A 26,272-nucleotide genomic window follows, 5' to 3' on the forward strand; every position below is an offset into this window, starting at 1 on the left:
CTGCCACCGAAATATCCAGATCACAGAGCCCTCTCCTCCTTTCTCTGCCTGGGTAGCAGTGCAGACAGAAGAATGCCTCCTGTTGACTGCAGGACTGAGACATCAAGTGACACCAGGAACTGGTGACGACAGGTTCTGAAGTGTCCTCCCCAGCCCTTTCGTTCTATTTTCTAGTTCATCTGAATCATCTGGCTGCCCACATCCCAGCCCAGCCGACATTCCAATCCCTCCCTTCTCCTGCCACAGGGCAAGCCCTGGAAAAAGGGACACTGCTGTCCACTGGTTTGGGAGTGGCCAGTCCTCACTGCTCTCGTGTCTGGCTGAAGCAAGCAATTGACAGGTGGCAGAGACGAGACGGCAGCCAAGCTCCACCAGCAGTAATTAAGCCGAGCCAGGCTCCTCGTCGTGCTCAGCCAGGCGGCCACAGCCCCAGGGATGGCCTCAATGGCCTTGGACTAGGGTGGCCAGAGTGAGACCTGGTCTGACCAGAGCCTCACAGAAGCGGGTTTGTGTGGAGAGAACAGCTCTGCTACTGTCTGTCGCCTCCAGACCCTGGAAACTTTGGAGGCCTTGACAAAGGGGCCCAGAGTACTGCCATGCCCCAGCGCTGGACAACCCTCACAGCTACGCTGTGGGCCAGCATTAATTGTGCACCCAATGCATGCAGAGCACTGGAAAGACACAACAAGAAGGGAAGGAAGTTGGGCCTCTGTTCTCCAGAGCCTTTTCTCCAAGGCTCACTACGGAATTGAGCCATCTGGGTTGCTTTTTACAAATGCAGATTCTCCTACTGAACTGGCATCCTGAGGGTGGGGCCCAGGAATCTGTGTTTCTAACAAGCATCCTGGATTAGCCTGGCATACAGTAAAATCATAGTGGCTCTTAGAAACACACTGGACATTCAGGCCCAAAGCACATCCCCATATTTACCAATTACACCAATGAGGTGTAAGCAATTGCAAGATAACACTGCAGCCCGGAGGAAGCACAGAGCACCTTGTTAACCCACAGGGTCCAACAGGGAGTCATGGGAATGGTGCAGTGGAATCACCTCCTCATCTCTGCTCCTTGGACTTTCCACAAATTTCCCAACTGCTGACATTTTTCCATGTTCATTTTCATTTCTCCCTCATCCACTCCTTCCACTGCTACTTGGGGGTGAGATTGGGGAAGGTGCTGCACTAGGCATCATGTCCTCCATCTCTAGTCCTCCGAAGATCCCCACGGTGCAGGTATTGCTTACCTCATTTTATAAATAGGGAAACTGAGGCTCAGAGAAGATAAATTTCAACTGCCTAGTTGACCACTCAGACCCCCAGCTGCTGCACCCAAACCTTTAGTGCTGTATTGCTAATGAATGTGTCATTTCAAAACACTGGTCCCCAATTCTCAGTCCAGGAGGAAGTCACTTACTTGTAGGTTTTGGTCCTATCCAGCCAGATGCCCGAGATCATGGCCCCGAGCATTCCTGCAATGACGATGGTCAGGCCAATTCTTCCAGCATTCACTTCTTCCCCCTGGGCAAACCACAACCCTGATGGTCACTCAGCAAGGGGATGGGACACCGGGCAGGGCACAGTCACCACAAGGCGAAGGGGCAAAGGCAAGTAATTCAGGCTCCATTAGAGCCAATTCTCAGAAAGTACCAGGGAAGACAGCCTGCAGGAAGCTACCAGTGGGGAGAGAATCCTAGAACAGTTGCTCCTCCCAACATAACATAACCCTGGAGTGTGAGCATGACACTGGATGCTGGGGCGGGGGGTGGGAGGAGACGGACACCAAATTCTGTCCTTGGAACCAGTTTTAGGTAGATTTTTTAAAAAATTTAATCCTTACAGCAACCCTTTTATCATTATTCCCATTTCGCAGATGGGGAAACTGAAATATGTATATCCAAACATTCCATACTTAAGTTTGTTGAGCTATCAGTGCCAAAGGACTAGGGAGATAATAGTTACATATTTTTGAGTGATTATTATGAGCCAGACACCATGGCAAGGACTTCATATCATCCTCTCATTTAATTCTCATAATTCCCCACCATAAAGTTAGGAATCAATATTCCCCATTTTAACGATGAAGAAACTGAGGCACAGTGAAATTAACCTACCCACCCAAGGTCATGAGGCATTTATTAAGTGCAGAGTAGGATGTGAACTCAGACCTGTCAAACTCCAGAACTGGAACACTCAGCCACAGTGACCCACCACCTCCCAAAGTGTCACATCCTCATCCTTTCAAAAGAGGGCTGGACATGGGATTCCTGACTCCAGGACACTCAGAATCCCACTCCCAGTATCCAGCCCTCACTGATTCTGGAAACATTTAAAAAATGCTTCAGTTGAGCAACTAAGATTCAAAATTAAACTTTGCGCATATTTTACAAATTAAATATTTCATATGTGATTCTATACGTATATATGCTTACCTACTGTGTTGCCAGGCACCAGGCCCTGCGCTTTACATACATATAATAGATATGAATGTACATATACACACACGATATTATTTACTTTCTAATCCTACAAATAATCTTTCAGTAGGTAATGATGCTCCTTTTGCAGAAAAGAGAATGAGAGCTCAGAGAAGCTAACTAGCTTCTCACACAGGTCAGTACCACCAGAGCTGGGGTTGAGACCCAGGGCCATCTCCCTCCAAATCCCATAAGCATACCACCATACTACACTGCCAAGACCTAGGGGAAACCAAGAAGTAACTGCCACCCTAGCTCCTGCCGAGACTCAGAAATCTCAATCTCTCTCATGCTTGGGGAAGTCCCTTACCGGGTAGTGCAAGATCACCATGCGATTCAGCAGAGTGGACAAGGCATAAAAAGCACCAGCATTCAGACCTGAAGGAGGGAGGGAGAAACACAGCATTAGGGTCAACCTTCCGCTAGGGCCAGAGCTAAGTTCTCCCCTCGTAGTTAGGGAGGTTAGAAATCCTCATCCTCGTTGCCATAGGGAGTGGTGTCCTCAGAGAAGAAAAATCCAGGGCATATGAGGCTACTCTGCAGTGTTTCTCAAAGAAATACTCCAAAACACCAAAAGTAACCATTCGAACCTTTTCTTGGCCACACACCATTGCCCTCTGATCCCTTTAACTCTGCCCTGGAAACAAAGGCTCTAGAAAGTATTACTCCTAGGCCAGAACCATCCACACTCCTCTTAACTGCTGGCTAGACCTATGGGGTCAGTAGAATCACTGGACACCTTCCACTTCCTCCGGATGACCTTTCACCTCTCCAGACTGCTCTAGACCTCTGACCCCTGACACCACTCCCTCCACAATTGGTTTCTAACCTCTTTCCCCATCTCTCTTTCAACTTTCTTCTCGGATTCAATGTCACACAAAATCTTATATTACAAACCAGAAAGGACCCTAAAGAGCATTTAGCTGACTCTCCTAATTCATCGACTCATTCAACAAATAAATGTGTCACCCAGAAAAGTCCCTAAAACTTTCCATGTCTAATGCTTTGTTTTTAAGTTGTGCTTGCTTATAGCAACCAAGGCAGAACAATACCAGGTGGCCAAACTGCAGAACTGGTCCAAACCGGAAAGGTCCAAGATGGCGATGGGGTGCCATGCGCAAAAGGAAACGTGTGCAAAAGGGGCCGTGTGCAAGAAAGGAAGATTTGCGCATGCTCCAAATGCCCCTGCCCTGAGCGATAATGCAGAGACCCCTCTCCCTTCACATCACATAAGAACCCTGCTCACCTTCCCTTCAAGAAGGTGTTTGAGAGCACGAACTCTATCTCCTCCATTCACTGATCAATGAATAACGTTTCTGCTCTGCTATTCCGAACCTGGTCTCCTATCGGCGCAAGCAGATCCGGGCAAAAGGACTCACCAGAGGGTCACTGGTCCCTTAGGGCTCAGTAACAAATGGAGCACCTAGAATATACTGTAAGAATCTGTGTCCTTAGAGAATGAGGCCATTTGTCCAAAGCCATACAGTGAGCTAGTAACTAAGATCAGGCTGGAACTGACCCAAAGGAGACAGGGCCTCCTGCCCTCCCTTCATAATAACAGTAACAATGATGATGATGATGATGATGACGATGATGATGATGATGATCACGACGACGGCAGCTGCACAGACTTATGTACTAGACACTGTTCTAAGCACCTTACAATCCTCATAACAACCCTAGCCAGTAGGTAATAATATCATCCCCATTTTATACATGAGAAAACTGCACACAGACTTTAAAAACAAACACAGAGGTCACTCTGCAATGCCCACCAGGGGTCTTTTTAACTTTAACTCATTTTGAGGTTCACAAGACTACCACCGGCACACTTGACATTAGGTCCACTTAGAAAGGTATAAGACAGCTCACGGGCAGGGCAGCCCCAGGAGTTGCTCTTCAATGGAACCAGTCCATAGAACCCCAGTCCATGGAGCCATCCAGAAGCTGTTCTCTTTGGCCCCCAAGGTGATGGCTCAGGTGGAGGGAAAGGGAGATATGGCAACCCTGGTTTAACACCTCACAGGAGCTACTATTGCTTGTAACAACCCCATAGCCATAGCTTCCAGGGTCCCCATAAAGGACAGGCCACTGGAAAGAGTCACTGTACTCAGAGAAGCACCAAGAATGGCTTCCTACCAGATAGGAAAAGGCCTCCCAGTCCAGCTGCAGTCATCTTATCCCAAGAGGTCGTTTTTATCATAAGCAATGTTGCTGAAATGCAGTTGACTTACCCCCTTATCAGGTTTCCAGAGGAACGAGATACAAAGTTCAGTGAAGGCCAGATTCTCAGAAAAATGGGAGAGGAAGTTTTGTTTGCCATTCCCACAATCCCACAGGTAGTAAGAGGCAGGGCTGGATTTGAACCCCAGACCGCATGGCTCCAGAGTCCTCGATCTTAATCACTCTACTTTACATCCTCACAAAACTGATTCTCTGGATTTCCCCAGCTCAGGGGATGACAATTTCGCGTCTCAGCCTCTTCTGGCAGGTCGCCTCAGGGATGCAACAAGGGTGGGCTCAAAGCCGCCTCCTGACTGGCACAGGGCCACAGTGGGTTGGCAAACCCAGAAGTGTCACCAAATGTTGCTACAAGCTGATGGTCATGAGGACCTTGAGGCTCTCAGCAACTTCTGACCCAACAACCATACCTGACTAACCTTCATACCACACACCCAGCCACTTGGAAATTCCATTCCTGAGTCAAGAGGTCCCACAAGGAGATGTGTTCCTGAAAAGGGGGGTGGGGAGGAGGGGGGCCAGGGAGAAGGATGGAATCAGCCCTCTTCCTGCTCCTCACACCTCCCTCAGCCTCTGGGCCTCACACTACAAGGGGCAAGAGGAGGCTCCAAGTCAAGCTCAGCTTCAGGGGGGATGACTGCTCTCAGCTGGGGGCCCGGCTGGGATGAACAAGGAGGGCAGAATCCACAGGAAGCAGAGGGAGAATTGGAGCAAAACACCCCACCCCCAACACCAGCACTTTCGTGACGCTGAAACAGGCAGAGGGAAGCAGTCCTGAGCTGGCTGACCTGCACTACTGAGGGAGCAGCTTCACAGGGGCTGGAGGGTTTAGGGAAATCAGCCCCACATCAGCACACCAGGAGCTTGTTAGAGATGCAGACATTCTTAACCCCGCCCCAGACCTACTGCTGCAGAAACTCTGGCAGTGGGGCTGGCAATCCCCGCTGAGACAAGCCCTCCAGGTAATTCTGCTCGTGCTCAAGTTTCAGACCCACTGGCTCAGCTAGATTAGTGTGATTTACCAATAGCCATCCCAGGCCACCAGACATGCTTCAACAGCACAAACCACTCCACTGCCCAAATCAAGGGGTCGGTGTCCGCACTGGAGGGCAGGGATGAATGCGTGCTCTGCCCGGTGTGTGAGTCCCTCTCACAGGAAGACAGGTTACTGTGTTATACTCGGGTATGACTGTCCCCAGCATGGTAAGCCTGCCAGGTCAAGGCCGTACTCCTGTGCGAAAATGACCCCTCCCCGAAAGGCCAGGTCATCCTAGTATCAGTCACCTGGTCACTGAGGAGACGGGCTTTAGGAAGGCAGAAAGGACGTGTCATCACTCTTGAGTTTCTCTCCTTCGTCAGGACCAGTTTTTTCAAACTGTGGTCCAGAGACCACTGGCATTAGAAGTCCTTAGAGTTTAAAAATGCGGATTCCTGGGCTCCACCATGGACCTACTAAATCCGATTCTCCTGGAACAGGGCTAGGAATCTGCATTTTAAAAACAACAACAACAAAAAACCCTGGGCATTTCTTAAACTTGCTGGAGTTTGGGAATAAATGGCCTTGGGAATCCGGAACCAGGCCCCCAGGAGCTGGGGTTAACACGGAGGTAGCTGGGATGGGAAGGGGCTACAAGACCATGAGAATGACCCATAACACGCCCACTTTTGAAATTCTCAACCCTGCCGCCCACCAGAATCGCCTGGAATGCTTGTTAAAAGCAGATTCCCAGGCCCTAACCCAGACTTTCTGAATTTGAATTTGCAGAAGAGAGGCAGGGAAACCTATGCACACATTCAACCAAGCACCCCAGGGCATTCTGTCCTCAGGGAGCTCGGGAAACACTGATCCCAGATCCTATCCCTGGGTTCTGGCTACACTGTGTTCATTTCCCTTCTGCCATTCCTGAACTTGTAGTAAACCCTTGTTTCAAAGGGCCAGCCTGACCTCAGCGAAGTTCCAGGGAATCTGGACGATTTTATACCCACTCTGAAGCCAGGATCTTAGAAGGGACACAAAGACCCCTCCCCAGGCACATGTGGGTGGGGCAGTGGTAATGCCCTTGAGAACCCCCAGGAACGGTATCCCCAGGACACACTTGAGGCTCTAATTTCAGATAATCTGCCCTCACTGGCAGATTATTCAGAAGCATAGCTGGAGGCAAGGCTGGGGGATAACATGGAAAAGTATTCCCTTTGAGGACATTCTCTAGAAGAGGAGACTTTTCAACAATTGTTTTTAACATGGCAGTTGTTACACCATTGATGAAAAGACATAAGAAGAGGCCATATAAAAGCAAGACGTAGAGACACAAGGAGAAGGTAGCCAAAGAAAGGCTATTTTCTTCAGCCCCCCTCTCCCCGCACACTGCTCATACACATCACCAGCCCTGCCCTACTCCCAGACTCTGAGAGACCCAAGGAGAATCTGGCTCCAGCCCTGCACCTCCCTGCATCGCCAAACTTGGAGGAAGAAGGGTATTTTACTAGAGGAGGAGGCAGTTTCCTATTCCTGTGATATTTCAGCAACATCAAGCATAAACCCAACCTCTGCACCTCCTTCCCTCTAAGTTGGGCTGCCAGTTTTAGGAAAAAACAAAAACAAACAGGACATCTGATACCAAACCTCTTAATCTCAAATTCAAGTGCCTGATGAGCAGTAAGCCAATTACTGAGACATCAGTGCTTGGAGATGGAGAAAGGTATAAACTGGCCAAAATGAGAAGGCAGGAAGACAGGTTCTCTCAAATCCACCTTAACAAGAGAAGAAAGCAAGGGGTTTTGTAGAGCTAAGGGGCTTGGCAGGAGGAGAAACAAAGGGGTAATCCATGTTTCTTTCATCCCAGATAAGCCCTGGGCAATCTGACTTCTCGGCCTCAAGGGCAGCTGGGGGCTGGTTATCTGGTGATGGTAACTTCCTTGAAGGCATTATCTTTCTTCTGTGAAACAAGCTCATAAATCCTTGTGACCCTTGAGTCACCTCTCAGGTTACAGGAACACAGCAAATTGACAAGATTAACCTCTTTTCATAACAAGGTGCAAAGGTAATCTTATTGAATATTTACAGTCACCCTCAGGTACCCGGCTTCACATCCACTTAAATTTGAATTTCAGATAAATAATTTTTTAGCATAAATATGCCCCAAATATTACATGGGACGTGTTTATACTAAAAAGATTGTGTTATCTTTTGTGTGTGTGTGTGAGGAAGACCAGCCCTGAGCTAACATCGATGCAAATCCTCCTCTTTTTGCCAAGGAAGATTGGCCCTGGGCTAATATCCGTGCCCATCTTCCTCTACTTTACATGGGATGCCACCACAGCATGGCTTGACAAGTGGCGCGTCCGTGCACGCCCAGGATCCAAACCAGTGAACTCTCGGACCTCAGGCCGCCGAAGTGGAGTGCCCACACTTAACCACTGCGCCACTGGGCTGGCCCCTGTTGTTTATCTGAAATTCAAATTGAGCCAGATGGCCCTTATATTTTATCTCTCAAACCTACCTCTAAGGGTGTGGCCAGAAGCCTACAGGAAACAGCCAGCCAAACTTGGACCCTGGAATTCCTCCAAAGCCTTCACTGTATTACTGTACTTCACCTCTGGGCAGCTGACTCCGCAACTTGGAGAAGCCACTACAAAAACCATACTGGATATCCCACCAGCAGCATGAGAGAGACTCCTTACTTGGTGAAATCTAGTTCAGACCAGCACAAGAATGCAGAAAATCAGCAAGTTTACCAATGCAACAGCAAGGTGGATACATGCAGTGTCTTTATTCACAACTGCTTTAACTGCTTTAACTGCTCATTCAGAGCACTCCAATGAGAAGCAAATGTTACTACTATTTTCTGAGGGGGGTAATTAGAGACACAAAGGATGGGCACAGGACGAGTGAAGGTGGTACACTCAGGGAGTGGCAGAGCTAACACCAAAACTCAGACCTCCCATTCCTTACGTGCCAACTCTGAACTCACCAGTCCAGCAGTCAAGGCTTTTACTCCAAGATGTCCACCACATCCAGCAAAGGTGCCCGTGAAATGCTATCATCTGCTTGATTCTCAGCTACGTGCTCAAGTGCATATAATTCAGAGGAAAATATGAACATCAAATGTACAATATAAAAAGTATGAACCGTTTCCCTCTTCAAAGCCCAATCTGAAACTGCAGGGAGGGTGGGGATGCTGGGGGATCTCTGGGGGAGTTTCAAAGCCTCTAGCTGAATATATCGAGGCTTTTTTGTTATTGTTGTTTTAATTTGTAGCAAAGACTGGGAGAAGAAAGAGAGATTCTGAAGTGGACTGAGCACCAGACACTGCCTTTACATGGCCTGTAAACCTTAGAGAGACTCACTAATGCTGAGACCCCATCATCCCCAAATCCCAAAGATGGCTGGTCAATGTAGGTTGGTCCTGCTTCCAAAAGCCTAGAACTCTAGACCTGCACCTTAGAAGAAAGCAAACCCCCGGCAACTGGTCTGGAGGACTGAATCTGAGGAAAGACATACTCCCCTAGGTAGACCCAAGACCACTCAGGCAAGTGCACTAAGAAAAGAGCCCTGGCTCTGTCTCCAAGAAGAGGCCCCTGTCTGCGTGGAAAGGCAAAATCGCGCAGTGGTTAGGAAGATGGGATTTGGCATCAGACAGACAAAAGTTTATATCCAAGCTTTATGCTTGCTAGCTGTCCAAGTATGGGCAAGGAACTAACTCAGAGCGTCAGTTTCCTCAGGTATAAAATGAAATAGAGTTAAGGACGTAAGTCATGGGTTTGTTTTGAAGATTAAGAGATAATGCCTGTAAAGCACTTAACATGGTGGCTGACACATAATAATGGCTCAATAAAATTTTTTTCAAATCTGTGATAAAGCCTAAGAATCATTTCCTTGTTGGCAAAGAGCCCTGTCACCAAGTCCAATTCTCTACCATGGAAATAAGGCTTGTGGTTTTCTGAAATGTGTATGAACATCCAGATTAGTTTAACTCTGTCCCACTGGGATAATCCTAGGCCTTTGAGAAAAATGTTAATAAATTCTATCTATACACAACAGAGTCAAATGCTTCCAGAGACTCAGAAGTGAATTGCTTTCCAGGTTACTGCTATCTCAACTTAAATGATGATTTACTTCCACCCCTCTCTCTCTCTCCTCTCCTTCTGGGACTCCCATTATGCATACATTGTATGCTTGATGGTGTCCCATAGGTCTCTGAGGCTCTGCTCATTTTTATTCATTCTTTTTCTTTCTGTTCCTCAGACAGGATAATTTCATTCGACCTATCTTCAAGTTCACTGATTCTTTCTTCTGCCAGCTCAAATCTGATGATGAGATTTCTAGTCAATTTTTCATTTCAGTTATTGTATTTTCAACTCCAGAATTTCTATTTGGTTCTTTTTTATTTCCGTCTTTATTGATATTCTCCATCTGGTGAGACATCATTCTCTACTTTTCTTTCATTCTTTAGACATCGTTTCTTTTAGTTCTATGAACACATTTACAATAGTTGACTTACAATTTTGTCTATTATGCCCAATGTCTGGGCTTCCTCAGGGACAGTTTCTATTAAGCGTGTATGGGCTGGGCCATGCTTTCCTGTTTCTTTGCATGTCTCATAATTTTGTGTTGAAAACTGGACATTTTAAATATCACGTCAACTGAGATTCTCCTCCCTCCCCAGGATTTCTTGCTGTTGCTGCTGTTTGTTTAGTGACTTTCCTGGACTAACTTTGCAAATTCTGTATTCTTTCTCATGTGCCACTGAAGTTTCTGCTACATCAGCTTTGTGGCAAGCTAATGATTAAACAGAGATTTCCTTAAACATCTTAAACCAATAAGTCTCTGCCTTTACCAAGGACCTCTCTGTCTGTGTTGGGGCTCACCTTTAATGCTCTAGCAGGCAGGTGACAACTCTGCCTTAGCCTTCACTTCCTGCTTGCACAGAGCCTCAAGGTCAGCCAGAGGTGAGAGTTTAGGGCTTGCTCAGATCTTCCCTGGGCATGTGCACAGCTCTGCATGTGCATGTGGACTTCAAGATCCCTAAGAATATTTCAGAGTTTTTCAAAGCTCCCATGGACATCTCAGTCTCCAGATTTTCCTTTCAAGATTTTTGGCCAGCCTCTTGTTTGCCCCAACTGCTATTGCTACCTCAGACAGCTATGACATTAAACAGTAATTATTTTCAACAAATTCCCAAGAAATTGGGCTTTCCCACTGAGCAAGTTCTGAGTCAGGTCAAATACAAGCAAGTCCTCTGAATGGGGCTTTTCCAGAGACCTTCCTGATAGGTCAAATAGTGACCTAGGGTTGGGGCACTGGGGAAGCTCCAAAAGTGTTTTGCCCCCTCCAGTGGCTGTGAGGCTGCCAGTTTTCACTGCTCCTATGGCTGCAAGACTGCTGGTTTTCACAACTACCAGGGCTGCAAGGCTGCTGGTTGTCAAGGCTACAGCAGAGCCTGGGACAGGGGTCTAAAAATAGAGCAAGTTAAAACACATAGCTCACTATTCTTACCATTATTCAGCCATTTTTTTTTTGAATAAATGTCCCTTGGATTATTGTAGGCCTTTGGTTAAGAGTTCTGAAGAAACTGATTTTGACAATGTTTGCCAGTGTTCTTGTTGCTTTATGGAGGAACAGATTACCTAAGGTCCTAACTCCACCATTCCAGAAGTGCTTCTCTATTTATTTCCTGTGTTATCATTTAACCAAATAGATAAGAGTGTCCAGAAGTACAGGATTAAAACCACTCCACCAGATTAAAGACCATATAAACAAGCAGCCATGGAAGAAGGAAAGAGAAGTAGTTGCTTTGCTCCCACAGCATGGCCCAGAGCTGAGTCCCTCAACGACCAGGAGCAATGCTGGTTCCTGTACATTTTGTTCTTGTTTCTTGTTTTCATGGGTCAATGACCTGAACCTGCAATCAACCCAGCCTCCAGCACTGAAGACCACAGCCTCTGGAATTGGACCATTGCCCAGTTATTACCACCATCACCATTCTCATCCATGGAAAATATTTATTAAGTACTCATCTGCCCTAGAACCCCAAAGTAGGCTCCAAATACCCTGCTGTCAGATGCAATAAAGTTTATGGTGGTCAAAGATCAATGCACTGAAGATGTTTAATTCTAGGGAAAAGTGAAAATTCTTAGAGTCATGGAATCCTGAGTCTGGAAGGGACCCCAGAGGTCATCTGATTTCACTATCCATCTATAGCTTGATATTCCCCACAATATCCCCACAAAGTGGCTGGTCTCACCCACACTTGAATACCTCCCAGTGACAGGCAACTCATACCTTCTTTAGTTGGACATCTTAAGTATTAGAAACTTGGTCTTTATATTGTGGATGACTACAGAGACATACTCAGAACTGAGACGCTGGAGAGAATGAGGAACGGAGACCTGAGACCTTGAAGACTAATCTGGTCATCTAGAGCTACTCCAGGTGAGAGGACATCTAACTTTTGTGCATGCCTGAAAAAAAGGATGATACCACCTTTATCTAGCTAAAGGGCATCAATAGGCCTAAAATGAAACCATGGTACAGTTCCAGGAAGGAGTATAGGCAACTATGGAACAGCTATTAAGAGTACAGGCTTTGGAGTTAGACAAACCTGTATCTGAATCCTGGCTTTGCCTCTTAAAAGCTGTGTGTTCTTGAATTAGTTACCTAATCTCTCTGAGTTTCAGTTTCCTCATCTGTTAAATGCGGATAATCATAGTACCTACCTCACACGGATATGGTTAAATAAAATCATATAAGAAAAGTCTTGGCACACAGTAAATGTTATTGTTCTTATAAAACACATGGTTTGTGACCCTAAAGAAAACGTGAGGTTATAGCCAACTGGGGTTTCACTAAGAATAAGTCATGTCAAACCAATCTCATTTCTTTTTTTCTTATGGTTACTGAGCATGTTACATACATGTTAACTCTTGATTTTAATCATGCTAACTGGTAGATTAAATGGTCAAATGTAGGCTGGACAGCAGTAGAGTTGGGTAGATCTGTAAAGACACTCTTTAATGGAATGCCACGAGGCTCTGTCCTTGCCCTGGTCTGGTCCAACATTCTCATTAAAGGTTGGGAAGAAGATGCAGGATATACCATGCTGGAAAGGCAAGCCAATACACTAGCATAAATATTCAAATTTATCTTACCAAAAGCCAAGAAAATGAAATGAGAGAGGGATGTGCCTTTGCATTCAGGTAAAAATGGAGTCAATATTACCAGATGAAGGAGGATTGGTTGAGGAGTGGTTCATGTGGCAAGACTCATGTATGCATTCATTCATTCCTTCATTCATTCACTCATTCAATAACCGGTGGTGTATCCACACCAGGCTGGCCACTGCTGAGGAACTATAAAGAGGGAAAGACATAAATCCCCACTCTTAGGGAGTTCACAGTCTAGTTGGAAGACAGATCCGGAAACAGTTTTTTAAAAATTATAAGTGTTACGATGTACCAAGAACAGCACAATAAAAGAGGGAAGGTCACCTAATACTGCTTTATAGCAGTGATACTGAGATGAGACTTGAAGGATCAGTGGGCATTTGTCAGACAAACTGACATGGGAATGAATGGTTTTCTAAGTGAACTCTACGGAACATGCAAAGGCCCTGAGGCACAGCTGGCTCTTCTGGTTGAACCTAAACAGTGACTTTACATACATATTTGGAATTTGGAAAAAGTAAGAAGCATAGACACATCAGGCCTCTTATCTCACAGTCTCCATTCAAGTACACTCCTGAACACACCTGCACCTTACCATAGGTGATGACAAGCAGCACAAAGTTGAGGTTTTTGAAGAGTCGGGCGATGGAATTTAAGTATGAAGCATCAGGGGACGCCAAGGCATAGCTCAGGGATTGGGCCCTGCTGGGGGGATGTTTAGGCTTCTCCTTGAATACTGAAAGGAAACAAAAAGAGAGATGACTGCAAATCCCTGTGGTCCCACCCCCACAGAGCTGACACATGAAGGAGAGCTGGCTCCCTCATCTGAGAAGGAACTAAGACTCCAAAAGGAAATTTTTTTTTTTGAGGAAGATTAGCCCTGAGCTAACATCTGTTGCCAATCTTCCTCCTTTTTCCTTTATTTTTTTTTCCCCCAAAAGCCCCAGTAGATAGTTGTATGTCATAGTTGTACATCCTTCTAGTTGCTCTATATGGGACGCCGCCTCAGCATGGCTTGATGAGCGGTGCATAGGTCTGCGCCCAGGATCCGAACTGGTGAACCCCGGACCGCCGAAGCTGAGTGCACAAACTTAACCACTAGGCCACTGGGCTAGCCCCCCAAAAGGAAATATTAATTATTCAATTAACTCCTTTACAGCCTCCTCTCTTGAGGCTGCTTCTCATTGTCTGTGGCTGAGTGAGCAGTCCTTTGATTATCTTTTCTTAATGGCTTCTGGATGGCTGCAAATCAGTGGGCCTCCCGGGCAATGTTCAAGGATCAAGGAGTCCCATAATACCCAGAAAATAACATACCACAGAGCACTGAAAACATGCAATAGTAACATATGGATAGAAAGGAAGTCAGGGCTGAGGCTTTGGTATTCTGGTATTAATACCCAATTAATGGCTTACCCCCAGGGCTCCTCCCGAAGGGGAAGGGACTGTGTTGCCCATGATTAGCACAGAGCCTGGCACACAGCAGCCAAGAATTATTCCCTGAATAAGTGAAAGGATCTTCTTCTTTTGGAAGAACCTCAAGTTCATTCCTAGTTTCTCAAAGTCTGAATCAGACATCTGCCTCACGAAGAGACAAGAGGATCCTGCAGGAGTAGCCACTCTGATATGAAGGACTGGGGACGGACAATGGAAAACCATTCATTGTATATTCTTTTTTCAATACAACTGGTACAGTCAATTTGACTGCACAGATTGCTATTCAGTTCTCTGGGGGACAGATCACTTTAGCTAGTTGTTTGGCTAAACTGGTCCTCCAACTGGGTCCAAGCAAGCACCACGTGGCCCCCCCCACACGCCATGAGAACACTCCTGAAAGGTCAATAGGCTATCTCCAGTTAGAAGCAGCTCTGGAAATGAGGTTTACTCTCTTGAAGATCAAAGGGGCCCCCACCCAGAAAACCCTCCAGCCCCGACTTCAGAGCCTGGCTTCTTCCTTCTCCGGAAATAGTCCTGGATGACTTCCCACCACTGGGAACCTCTCATCCATTGTCTTGCCTATTCACCTCCCCTTCAGGCGGAAAGAGCAAGGCAAGAGGTTATTTATCTCTGCAACAGCAGGGGTTTGCTCAAGGACTTGGCAACCACAAACCAGAATCCAGATAAGATTTCTCAGTTCTTTACTCAATGAGCTACTATCTGTGCTTGATAATAAAATGCCAAAATGTAGCAATGTCCTATCTCCAGGATGTCAACAGCAAAGAACCAAGCCCTCATCTGCTACAAACATAAGAATTTGGAGGTGGGAACATTACAACTTGAAACTTCAAGTTTGCTGATTAAGAGGATCCCTGGCTGGGGCCGGCCCGTGGCTTAGCAGTTAAGTGCGCGCGCTCTGCTGCTGGCGGCCCAGGTTCAGATCCCGGGCGCGCACCGACGCACCGCTTCTCCGGCCATGCTGAGGCCGCGTCCCACATACAGCAACTAGAAGGATGTGCAACTATGACATACAACTATCTACTGGGACTTTGGGGGAAAAAATAAATACATAAATAAAATTATAAAAAAAAAAAAAAAAAAAAAGAGGGTCCCTGGCTGGACTGTTCTTTCTTGCTCTCATCCACGGCTCCACAGCTTCTCAGCCTTCCAGGAACACCAAGTCCTCTGTCCAAGATATGCTGCCAGCTTCTGAAGCCATCAGGCGGCCCTTCCTCAGCTTGGATGCCGGGGAGGGAACAACACAGTGAGAACAGTGTAATGAGGTACAGATTATAAAACTGACTCTGGAGGTGAGGCCGGCAGGAAGGAAGGAAACCTTTAACATGTGTGGTGGAACTTTCAGATGTTAGGAGAAAGCTGGTTAACCTTTAAAGACGGGTGACTAACTGAAAATGAAAACCTCTACTATGCTGTTTTTGAATTTATCACAGCCCGTCATATCACTCAGATGATAAAAGAAGATATAAAATTAACCAAATATCTCAATGATTCAATGTACATGCATATAAAATTAACAGTAGTTATCTGAGGTTGGTCATTTGGATTAACTGGTACAAGGCTAAATGAATGGTCATTCTTTTTTGTATTTTCTAGATTTTTCCATAATGAGGATATTACTTTTATAATTTAAAAAAGAGCATTAAAAAATGTGGTCCCAGTCATTCTCAGGTCAATCTATGAGAGTATTAGTGTTGTGGCTCAATTCTGTTTTGTTTTGTTCCAGAAATTTTGAGTATGGAGTTCAATAAGTTTAGGCTTGAATCCAATCTCTGCCACTTACTAGCTCCCTAATCTTGAATAATTTAGTAACTTGCCTTAAGTCTCCTTTTCCTCTTTGTTAAATGAGAGTGATAATGGTACCTTCACTCACAGAGTTGTCAAGGATTAAGTGAGATCAGACATGCTCAGTACAGTGCCTGTGATACCATAAGTGCTCACTGGGGTTTCAACAATGCAGCAGTCTGCATGTGAATTCTGGTGAGGTCATATTGGCTTAATTACAATTAAACCTTTACTGAGCTGCTAACAAAGTAAACAGGACTGGCTAGCACTGTATTGGTAGCAAGTGAGCAGGTAAAAACATTTGAAGACCATTAGAAGCCAGGTCTCCAGTTTCTATAAATGTCCATGGTACTCTAGAGCCATGTTCACCACGTCCCCACCCAAGTCAGCGGAACCTCCTTACCTCCCAGCCTCCCATCAGTCTACTAATGACCTTACCAATGATGACAAGGATGAAAAGCAGAGTGGCTACACCTCCTATTATGTAGAACATGACGCTGATGTGGTAGGCAAGCTTGTCCCGATCTTCGATGTTGGGTACCAAAACAGGAGGGACCAAGAACCCAATCGCAATTCCAAGCTATAAAAGACAGAGACAATCAATTACAGTTACCAATGGCCAAGAGATCACAGCACAAATTTAAGGAGACTCCTAATAAGAAACATAATCAGGAACCCCCTAAAAACCCCCCTCAAGATACCAGAGAGATCTCTCTTTTGATTGACAACTCAACTCACACACCCCTGACCACCCTCACTATCAACACCAATTGGAAACAATGATAGATGGGTTCTCAATGCAGACTGGCTCTCCTGTAGCTGCAAACTGATGAACAATGGTTCCTATACTTCCATCTCTATGGTAGAGTAAAACAATGTTGATTTTTTTTTTCATGCCACTTAAATTCTTGATTTCACTGAATCTGTTACCCTGGAGTTGAGAGACCAGCTGAGGGAAAAGTTCTACACCCTACAACCCCAAGAACTTGCATTCAGTAAGAGATGGAAGCCTGAAGTTGTTACCACATTTACAAACATGACAGCTTAAGTTCATTGTGTAAATAACTTAGTAATTTATAAAGCATCTGTAGTGTGAAGTCACACGCAATGTTAAGTGAACATAAGTGAGGCCATCTTGTTATACTAAATGGCCCCAGCCCCTCCTCCATGTGACTACTCGCTGCTCTGCATGTACTCTAAAAAAATTCACATGCTCTCCTGATTTATGGCCTCTGCTTACGTGGGTACTCCAATATAGCTTGATAAATTAAAACTTTGTTCTATGAGTTTCTCTCTAGGAACAGGCTGACCAAAGGCGAGAAACACACCTACAAGATATTCATCATCACTGGCAGAAGAAAAGAACAATGAAAGACTCTGGAGTCATCATGCTTGAAGGCTGACATTTCTAACCCCCCTCCTTACTGCCCACTTTCCCTATATAACTACCTCGAGATTCTGTAATTCTTGAGAATTTTGAGACATTAGTTTGCTAATGTCTTCCCAATTATGCCGGCTAATGGAATTAAAGCTCTCTTTCTCGATCCCTAACTCGTTGTGATTGATTGGCTCAGACCACAGCGAGCACAGCGAGCCCATTGCTTGTTAATAGCAACTGCATAAATTTATACACACATGGAAACTGGCTATAAACACACACACACACACACACGCATGCACCAACAAATTAAAACATCTCATATCTGCGTGGAAGTTCAAACTCCAGTGACCTGACAGATAACGTGACTTGGGTGTTTCTGAGGTCAGAAATGCCTTGCTTCAGTAGTGACTAGCTATGATACAACTCCTGGATGCCCTTCTGCCACACGTAATACCAAGGCAGAAATTGGAAAATAGTCTGAGAACCCAGGCAAGCCTCAAATCCTAAGAGTGAAGGAAGATGAGTAAGTCTTTTGTCTTAAGGTCCCACTTTTCCTTTATTGTATTTGAAAGGACCTGCAGGTAGAGAAGCAATTTCCTTTCATGCCACCCTATAACACGGGTTCTAGGTACTTCCGCCGTAGGCACCTTCGCCGCAAGCATTTTCGCTGCAAACATTTTTGCCAATGTCTAATTGTTCATAAGGCAATTTTGGTATAAAAGATAACATAACTGGTTGACAGTTTCGTTTCAACTGCTTGACACTTTGGTTTAAGTTCTCCATTGACACAGGACTACCATTTTTATCTTATATAAACCTTAGCTCCACATTTCCCATAGAACTTTGGAACATGTATCAATGGACATGTGACAACACGCCAAGAACAAACAACAGCGTAGAAGGCTTTTCACAACGCAATTCAAAGCTCAGTTACAAATATGGATCCTAGCTTTTGGAAACTGACACCTCTCTTAACGAAGGAAGAAATTTTAGTGAAAACGAAGTGTGATGGATGCTGAACAAGGAGATGAATCAACAAGCAAAAAAAAAAAAGTATAATACTATGAATGAAAGACTTTGAAGACAAGTGCTTAGATACATCCCACAAAATAAAATCAGTTATTTGCACAGTATTGCCGTGAATCTACACACATTTTAAATGTATTAAAATATTTTGTATTTCGAAAAAGTCTCTTTAATTTTGTTATTCATTTTTCATGTTTCATAACTGTCCTTTTTAATGTCCCTCTTTTATTTTTTGTGATCTCTATCCTTTACAGCAAAATTGCCTTATGGCTGATTAGTTATGCAGCGAAAATGTGGCAAAGACGTCTACAGCAAAGATGCTTACAGGGAAAACAGCAGACACATACAACACCATGCATCATCTGCCAATCTGGTGACCGTCTTGATTGGTTTTCCAGCCTGTCAACTATACGTACTGAGGATGGTCACTAGTGGCTCTCAGCTCTGGAATATTCACAAAAGTCATCACCAATAGGCTCAGTATAGGGTTCTTCCAAAGTATGCCAGGATACACTCAATAAATCAAACATCTTTAAAGCATCTACTATGTGAAAAGTATTCTGCTAGATGTTTTAGGAGGTACCGAGATATATATGGCAGGGTTCCTGCCTTCAGGGAGCTTTATAATCTAGTGGGGGCAGGGGGCATTTAAAACAATGATACAAAAGATTAACACAAATGGGGATACTTGTAGGTTGAAATTATAGAATGTTATAGTTTCAGAGTTCCTTTGTCATCCTCTACTACAACCTGATCATTAGAAGAACAAACGGAGGATAGGTAAGGCTAAACTGCAGAGGTGAAGTGACTTGTTCAGGTCATACAGAGTTGAGGTAAGAAAAATAGATCTCCTGGCTTCTCAGGCCAGTGCCTCCTCCACTGGGCCTGGCCTGGTCCCTCCAGGACCAAGAGCCTTGAGAAAGGCCCAAGTGAGCAGGCTTCTCCAGAAGAGAAGATACTTCATATCCTCGGAGCTTTATCCTTTCCTCAGTCACACAGATTTGTCAGACTCGAGTCCGGCTTCTTAAATGCTGATCTCCAAGACTTTGAGGGTAAAAACCAGCCACAGGGGCCGGCCCGGTGGCGCAAGCGGTTAAGTGCGCACGCTCCGCTGCGGGGGCCTGGGATTCGCCGGTTCGGATCCCAGGCACGCACCGACGCACCGCTTGTCAAGCCATGCTGTGGCGGCGTCCCATATAAAGTGGAGGAAGATGGGCATGGATGTTAGCCCAGGGCCAGTCTTCCTCAGCAAAAAGAGGAGGATTGGCAGATGGTAGCTCAGGGCCGATCTTCCTCAAAAAAAAAAAAAAAACCAGCCAAAGACAGAAGGGCAAACACAACCTTCATAGCTGGGAGCTCATATGACCATGGGCTCACTGAAGGTCATAGCTAGCCTTAGCCTAAGCACTTCAGAGTTGGAGATCTAGAAGTTGAATAGAATCCCCAGGGTCCCTTTGGCAAGAACGAGGGAAGATATGGGACATCACCCAAGGCTCTGTCATTCTTTCATTCCCAAAGGACCCTGATGTAGGATAACCTAATCCCCAGGAATCTTCTGCCTCGAGAAAAAGTCCTCCCAGCCGGTTGTACACTACATGCCTGACCCCTCAGAGGCTGGACTCCATTCTCCGCCTGCACACTAATGCTGAGTGAGTGCCATTCCACCTCAACTCCAGCACTGAAGCCTTCTCCAGCCAGCAGGATGGAGCAGCCAGCCACAGGGGCCCACGGTAACCCTGGTCAGAGAGCGACACTGTCTCACAGTGACCTTTCTCCAGGAGGAAATTAGCCTTGGAGGTACCTTCATGCCCAGTGTGGAAAACCAAAACATAGAGATTAGACTGAAAAATTCTGCCTTTTCTGTTTTTTCAAGTCTTTTTTTCCCTGCTTCTTGAGAGCTGTGTTCAGTGAGAGTGTACAGCTGTATTCTAGCTCCTGGTTCCTAAGTCTGTCCCTTAGTAGGTACTCAGTCATGCTGGCCGGCTGGACAGATGGACAGATGTACGTTGGCAGAAACTCTTGTCTACACAAAGATGCCAATATCACACAGTCCTGCCCATTAGGGTCTGTGTTCTTTCTACAAACCACATTGTAGAAACCACTGTGAAGTGGTAAGGAAAAACATGTGTACAGGGGAGAGTTGGGTGAGGGTAGGAAGGCCGAGCATTTCCTGAGCATCTACTATGCACCGAGTATCTAACGTAATTTATCTTTTTCATTTAACCCACGAAGCTTACAACAAAGACAAAACTGAGAAAAACTGATGGTGAGCACCCTGTCCAAGGTCACACAGGCAGCTAGCAGAAGAGCTGAGCCCTTAAACCAGTTCTGTCTGACTCCAGAACCCGAGCTCACCTCCTGCTTCCCATGAAATGTTGACGTGATACCAGTTCACACAGAAGCCCGTATATTCACCCACCTGAGTTCTGTCAAGCACTCAATAGGACACCACTTGGGTAAATCTCAGAGACCTGCAGCCCAAGGTTACTTCCAATAGATGGGAGAATGCTGCTCTGGGAGGGTGGTGCGGGTACCTTTCCTGTGCTCACACAAAACAGAGACCCAGGCCATGAATGTAAACAATTAAAAATCACCGCTAACTGGTTGTGACTTGGCTTATGTCCCAGCATATGTTCTAGTTTTATCCTTCTCAACAAAATACCAAGTTACACAATACACAGTCAAACCAAGTCAGAGTCTTAACTCATCAGGAATTTGTTGTTTTTAGTGCTGTTAAGTCAACTTTAACTCCTAGCGACCCTGTGGACAGCAGAGCAGAACCCTGCCCAGTCTTTTTTTTTTTCAATTGTGAAATTTTGTTGTACAGTATTGTTTGTCAGTCACCATATATATGCCTCCCTTCACCTCTTGTGCCCCTGGTAACCACCAAGCAGTTCTATCTGTCAGTGTGTTGGTTTATCTTCCACATATGAGTGAAATCATACAGTTTCTCTTTCTGGCTTATTTCACTTAACATAATACCCTCCAGGTCAATCCATGTTGTTGCAAATGAGACGATTTTGTCTTTTTTTTATGGCTGAATAGTATTCCATTGTGTATATATACCACTTGTTCTGTATCCCATCATCAGTCAAGGGACACTTGGGTTGCTTCCAGGTCTTGGCTATAGAGAATAATGCTGCGATGAACATAGGGGTGCATAAGCCTATTTGGATTGTTGATTTCAGGTTTGTTGGGTATATACCCAGTAGTGGGATAGCTGGATTAAAAGGTATTTCTATTTCCAATTTTTTGAGGAATTTCCATACTGTTTTCCATAGAGGCTGTGCCTGCCCAGTCTTTTTTGCGCCATCCTCTCACCTTCCCGCCCTATATCAAACAATGCTCCACTGCTATTCATAGGCTTTTCACGGCCAGTTTTTTCGGAAGTGGGTGGCTAGGTCCTTCTTCCTAGTCTGTCTCAGTCTGGAAGCTCTGTTGAAACCTGTCCACCATGGGTGACCCTGCTGGTATTTGAAATACCGGTGGCATAGCTTTCAGCATCACAGCAACAGGCAGATGCCACAGTATAACAACCAACAGACGGGTGGTATGCTTCCCTGACTGGAAATGAACCTGGACCATGGTGGTGAGAGCACTGAATCTTAACCACTAGACCACCAGGCCTAGCCTTCAGAAACCTATTTTTTAAAAATTGCTTTTAAAGTAGAGTAAAAATTGCTCTTCATTTTACATAGCCCATAGCAGTATTTCCCAACCATGCCTGATGACAGAGGTCACCAGCCCCAACCCCACTGTGATCCCTCAGGTCTGGGGCGGGTCCTGAGTACCTGCATTTTCATCTGCAGGCAACCCTTACCACGCATCCAGGGAGTGGGGGAGACACTGGCCTCACAAAATGTATGGCATGGGCCCCCTAATGGCTTCCATGCGGCTCTGCCCCCAGCCATTCTCCACTCTGCAGTAAGGGATATCTGCAAAATGTAATTGGATTATGTCCTTCCCCTGCTTAAAGCCCTGTAGTGACTTCCCCTTACTTTGAAATTAGTGGTAGAAATCCTAGGCACACCCACCAAGTTCTGCACATGGGGTCACCTGCCCCTGGTCAACTATTTGCTCCCTGAGACCCTGCCACATCGGCCTCCTTTCTATCTTTCAAATGTCCAAAGTGTCCTCATGCCAGAAGACCACAGGGACACTGCACCAGCTCCTCTGCCCAGACTCGAATGCCCTCCCTGCTTGTGTCATCCCATAAACGCAGATGTCCTTCAGGCCTGAGCTCAAGTCGCACTTCCTCAGGGAAGCTTTCTCCGGTCCCTCATCTGAGGTCAGGTCCCCTCGCACAGGCAGTTTTATGTCTGTATGATTATTCAATTAACATCTGTCTCCCACCCAGACTATAAGCTCCATGAGGGCAGGGCTCACATGTACCTCTGGAGCCTAGCACAGAATAACATGAATCAGTAAAATGTATGGCACTTTTCACGGAGTATCTCAATCCTCACAGCAACCCCAGAAAGAGAGTCCAGTCTTGTCCCGATTTCACAGATGATGAAACTGAAAGGTGAAGTCCCCTGCCTGAGGTGACAAACTACAGGTAGCAGAGCGGGAGTCTGAACACACAGCGGTTCTGCATCCAGAGCCTGTGCGCCCAGTCACTACAGTTCACTTCACCCCAAAGGAAGGCGTTGAACAAAAACGAGGTGAATGAAAGAATGGAGAGGCAGCCTGGGACACTCAATTTTCATTTTCCATTTTATTTCTGCTCTTTCCACAAACTCCAGGGTGATATCTAAACACTGATGCAATCTAGCGGTCACGGGCACTGCCAGAGCAAATGTCACAATTAAAAACACACCTGTGCAGACTGAGGGCTGGGGGTGACAGGGAGAAGCCATGCTTTGTGTAATGCATTGCTCATCATTCTGGCTCATACATTTGGCAGAGCAAGAATAAAACCAGGAAACCATCGGGCTGCCTCTGGGATAAGATGCCCACCCCTAACACATCACACAACACATGTTATATTGGCTCTGAGACCCACAGAACCACTGTTCTCTAGGATTTCACGGCCCCCAGGAGCTGGCTCCCTGACACTGAGAGTTAAATATTGTCTCCTTATTGGGTGGCAGCTTTCTCTACAGCAGAGCCCCTGGGCTTGAAGGCTGAGTCCAAACTTGGTCTCCTTGTGACCTCACTGGGGGCTCACCTTGCTCCTTGAGGAGCTCACACGCATGTTGTTCACTTTACAATGAACCCCTCACCTTTCCTTCTTTCCACTCCAACATTATTCAGAGACATCATCACCCGAATACAGGGGTTAAGGGCTCAGGCTCTGGGGTCAGAGAGACCTGAGTTCAAATCCCTGCTCTACCAGTTACTAGCTGTCTGACCTTGGCAAGTTAATTTATCTCTTTGTGCCTGTTTCCAACTCCACCAAAAAAAGATAATGTCACCTAGTTACAGTATCTAGCTCACAGGGTTGTTCTGAGGACTAAATGAGCTCATGGGAATGGACCATTCAGCAGAATGCTCTACACCTCCGAGGCTCTCACTCCCCATCTGCAAGCCTGGCTCTGCACCCTGCACACTCGCACACAGCGATGGCAACCGGCAGGAGAGGAGGGGCTACTGGGACTCACCAGACAGGCTTAGTTTATGTATGGCAGTCATGCAACCACCCGCCCCTGGTTCTCCTCCTCCTCCTTCCCTCTGCTCTTCAGTTCTCTCAGTCACCCTTGACTCTGCCCTCTCACGTCCACTCTGTCCCAGACCCTCCCAAGACCTCCTTAGAAGCCCACTTTGAATCCGCCCCCTTGCCTTCAGGTGACCGTGATCTCTCTCCACCAGCCCGCACAACGTATTCAGGTGCACGTTCCTCAGAGCTGCACTGCCCACAAAGTCCCCGCTCAAGGACCTTCGAGGAGTCAGCCCTCTCAGAGGGAGGACGGAAGTCCAAACCCCTCAGCCTGCTGTTCCCGGCTTTCTTCACCTACTTTCAAACTACCTTTCCAGTGCACCTCCACCTACTTCCGTCCATGTTGCTGGTACTCCAGCCAGACTGGACGATTCACGATGCCAACCTTTTCATCGTCTAGTCTCCACCTTGATCCAAGCAGTTTCCTTGCCTGGAAAGGTCTCCCGCTTTAATCTTGCTGAGCCCATCTCAACATCAGTTCCTTCACTGAGTCTTCCTTGGTTATTGTAGCTAGGCGTCATCTCCTCGCCACAAACTCCTCTAGTCCTTTGATTTTCAGCCATTTGTCTGACACTAGTCTGGTGCCTGGTAAACAGAACAGGGCTTACTCAATAAATGGGTGCTGCATGAGTAGGCCGTAGTTAACTGGCACATCAGGAAAACATCACTTCCCTTCCAGATTAGCTGTGAGCCCAGACCCGGGAAAGACGTGGTTGGAAATTTAAATCTAGACCAGGTTCCCAGAGAAAGTCTGCTATTTAAAATACATGATGGAGGGTCCTTTAAAGCTCACTTAAAAACTTAACACTTAAAAGCCCATCAACGATTATGAGTAATCTTAAAGCACCCAGCATGAGGGCACCCCCCACAAGGGTGTTCTTATACGAGTGACTAGGAACATGAGTTATCTACACAAATCTGTGTACACTAGCAGGGGTCTTACAATCTAAAGACATATTGGAAGCTAAGGTTCACAGAGCACCACAGCTGAGGAAAACTTAAGCTTCATAGACAAATGTAAGAAAATGTTACTATATTGAGGCTCATTTAAGTCCATACCGAATTTATGAGCGCTAAAATATGCTAGAAATGCGGTATGCCTAATTTCCATTCCACACAAAAGCATGCCCACACACTCCTGGGGCTGTGTGGCTTGACACTGACATCTCAGGTATGGACAGTATGGCCACCAGCAGGGAGGACACCACTAAAGCTTCGTCTCCCAGGACCATGTCCACGTGAGGAATTATGTACAAACACTCGGAAGTGTCTTCAACACTCATTGCCTGACCCCCACGTGCACTGGTGTGGGCATTTCAACACCATGATGATGGTGCTAGTGAGGCACGTCTGCACACTCCAATACACAATTCTGGTCCTATAAATAACTCCCTCTCTCCTTGGTGAGTCACTTAGACGTTGTTTACACCTGCAAGTGAATACTAATCTGGGCAGAATAATGCACAAACAGGGGCCCCACGGTCCCAAACGTAATGGACTAGGTTAGAGTGAAGGCACTCTGCAGGAAAGCCACCTTTGGACCAGTGGAGAAGGCTCTGAGGGGGGGCCTGGGACTGAGTCTGTGGATGCTCCAGAAAGCAGCAAGGAGAACGAGGTGGCGGCTAGGGCACTGACACACTGAGGCTGAACAACAGTTTAATCATGAGAACGAGCCCTCCCCACCTAGGAACCCCAGACAGCTCCCAGGAAAATGCCATGGTAAGCAATAACGTGCATGCAAAACCTGCTCATATGACTGTATTTTGAAATCCCCAAATCCAAGCCCTTGGCTTCTTTTGAAAAGTCCAACTCAGGATTAAGGAGGTAGCAGACCTTCAGGAACAAAAAAAAAATCCCATTGATTTGGGGGAAAATCACTCATGAAAGAGGTTTATGGATTTAAAAGGCTAAGCTTAGGTCTCTAAGAACTTAGAAAGCATGGTCACTGCTGGTCAACTCTAGACTTCCTTAGAGCTCCCTCCCCACTCACAGGGTTTGTCCTCAAATCTGTGATTATGCTGTGGCTTATACTAGCTCGACACTCTTGGATTTCTTCAGTCCTTTGGGAGAAAACAGGTTAGGGAATTGTAGG

The 26,272-nt window shown here is 46.0% G+C and overlaps 1 protein-coding gene across 1 annotated transcript in view; it reads right to left on the reverse strand.

Annotated features, from left to right (window-relative positions):
• Nucleotides 1-26,272, reverse strand: part of FLVCR2 (FLVCR choline and putative heme transporter 2) — a 56,452-nt gene that overhangs the window by 10,908 nt on the left and 19,272 nt on the right. Inside the window, exons 2-5 of the mRNA XM_087448171.1 lie at nucleotides 16,553-16,694; nucleotides 13,473-13,613; nucleotides 2,784-2,851; nucleotides 1,414-1,517 (exon numbers count right to left, since the gene is read on the reverse strand). Of these exons, the coding sequence (XP_087304297.1) occupies nucleotides 1,414-1,517; nucleotides 2,784-2,851; nucleotides 13,473-13,613; nucleotides 16,553-16,694 (455 nt within the window). The remainder of the gene's footprint in view (nucleotides 1-1,413; nucleotides 1,518-2,783; nucleotides 2,852-13,472; nucleotides 13,614-16,552; nucleotides 16,695-26,272) is intronic.

The sequence above is a fragment of the Ceratotherium simum genome, chromosome 24, assembly GCF_057802395.1.
Source record: "Ceratotherium simum simum isolate JZ-2026a chromosome 24, ASM5780239v1, whole genome shotgun sequence".
Classification (NCBI taxonomy): Eukaryota; Metazoa; Chordata; class Mammalia; order Perissodactyla; family Rhinocerotidae; genus Ceratotherium; species Ceratotherium simum.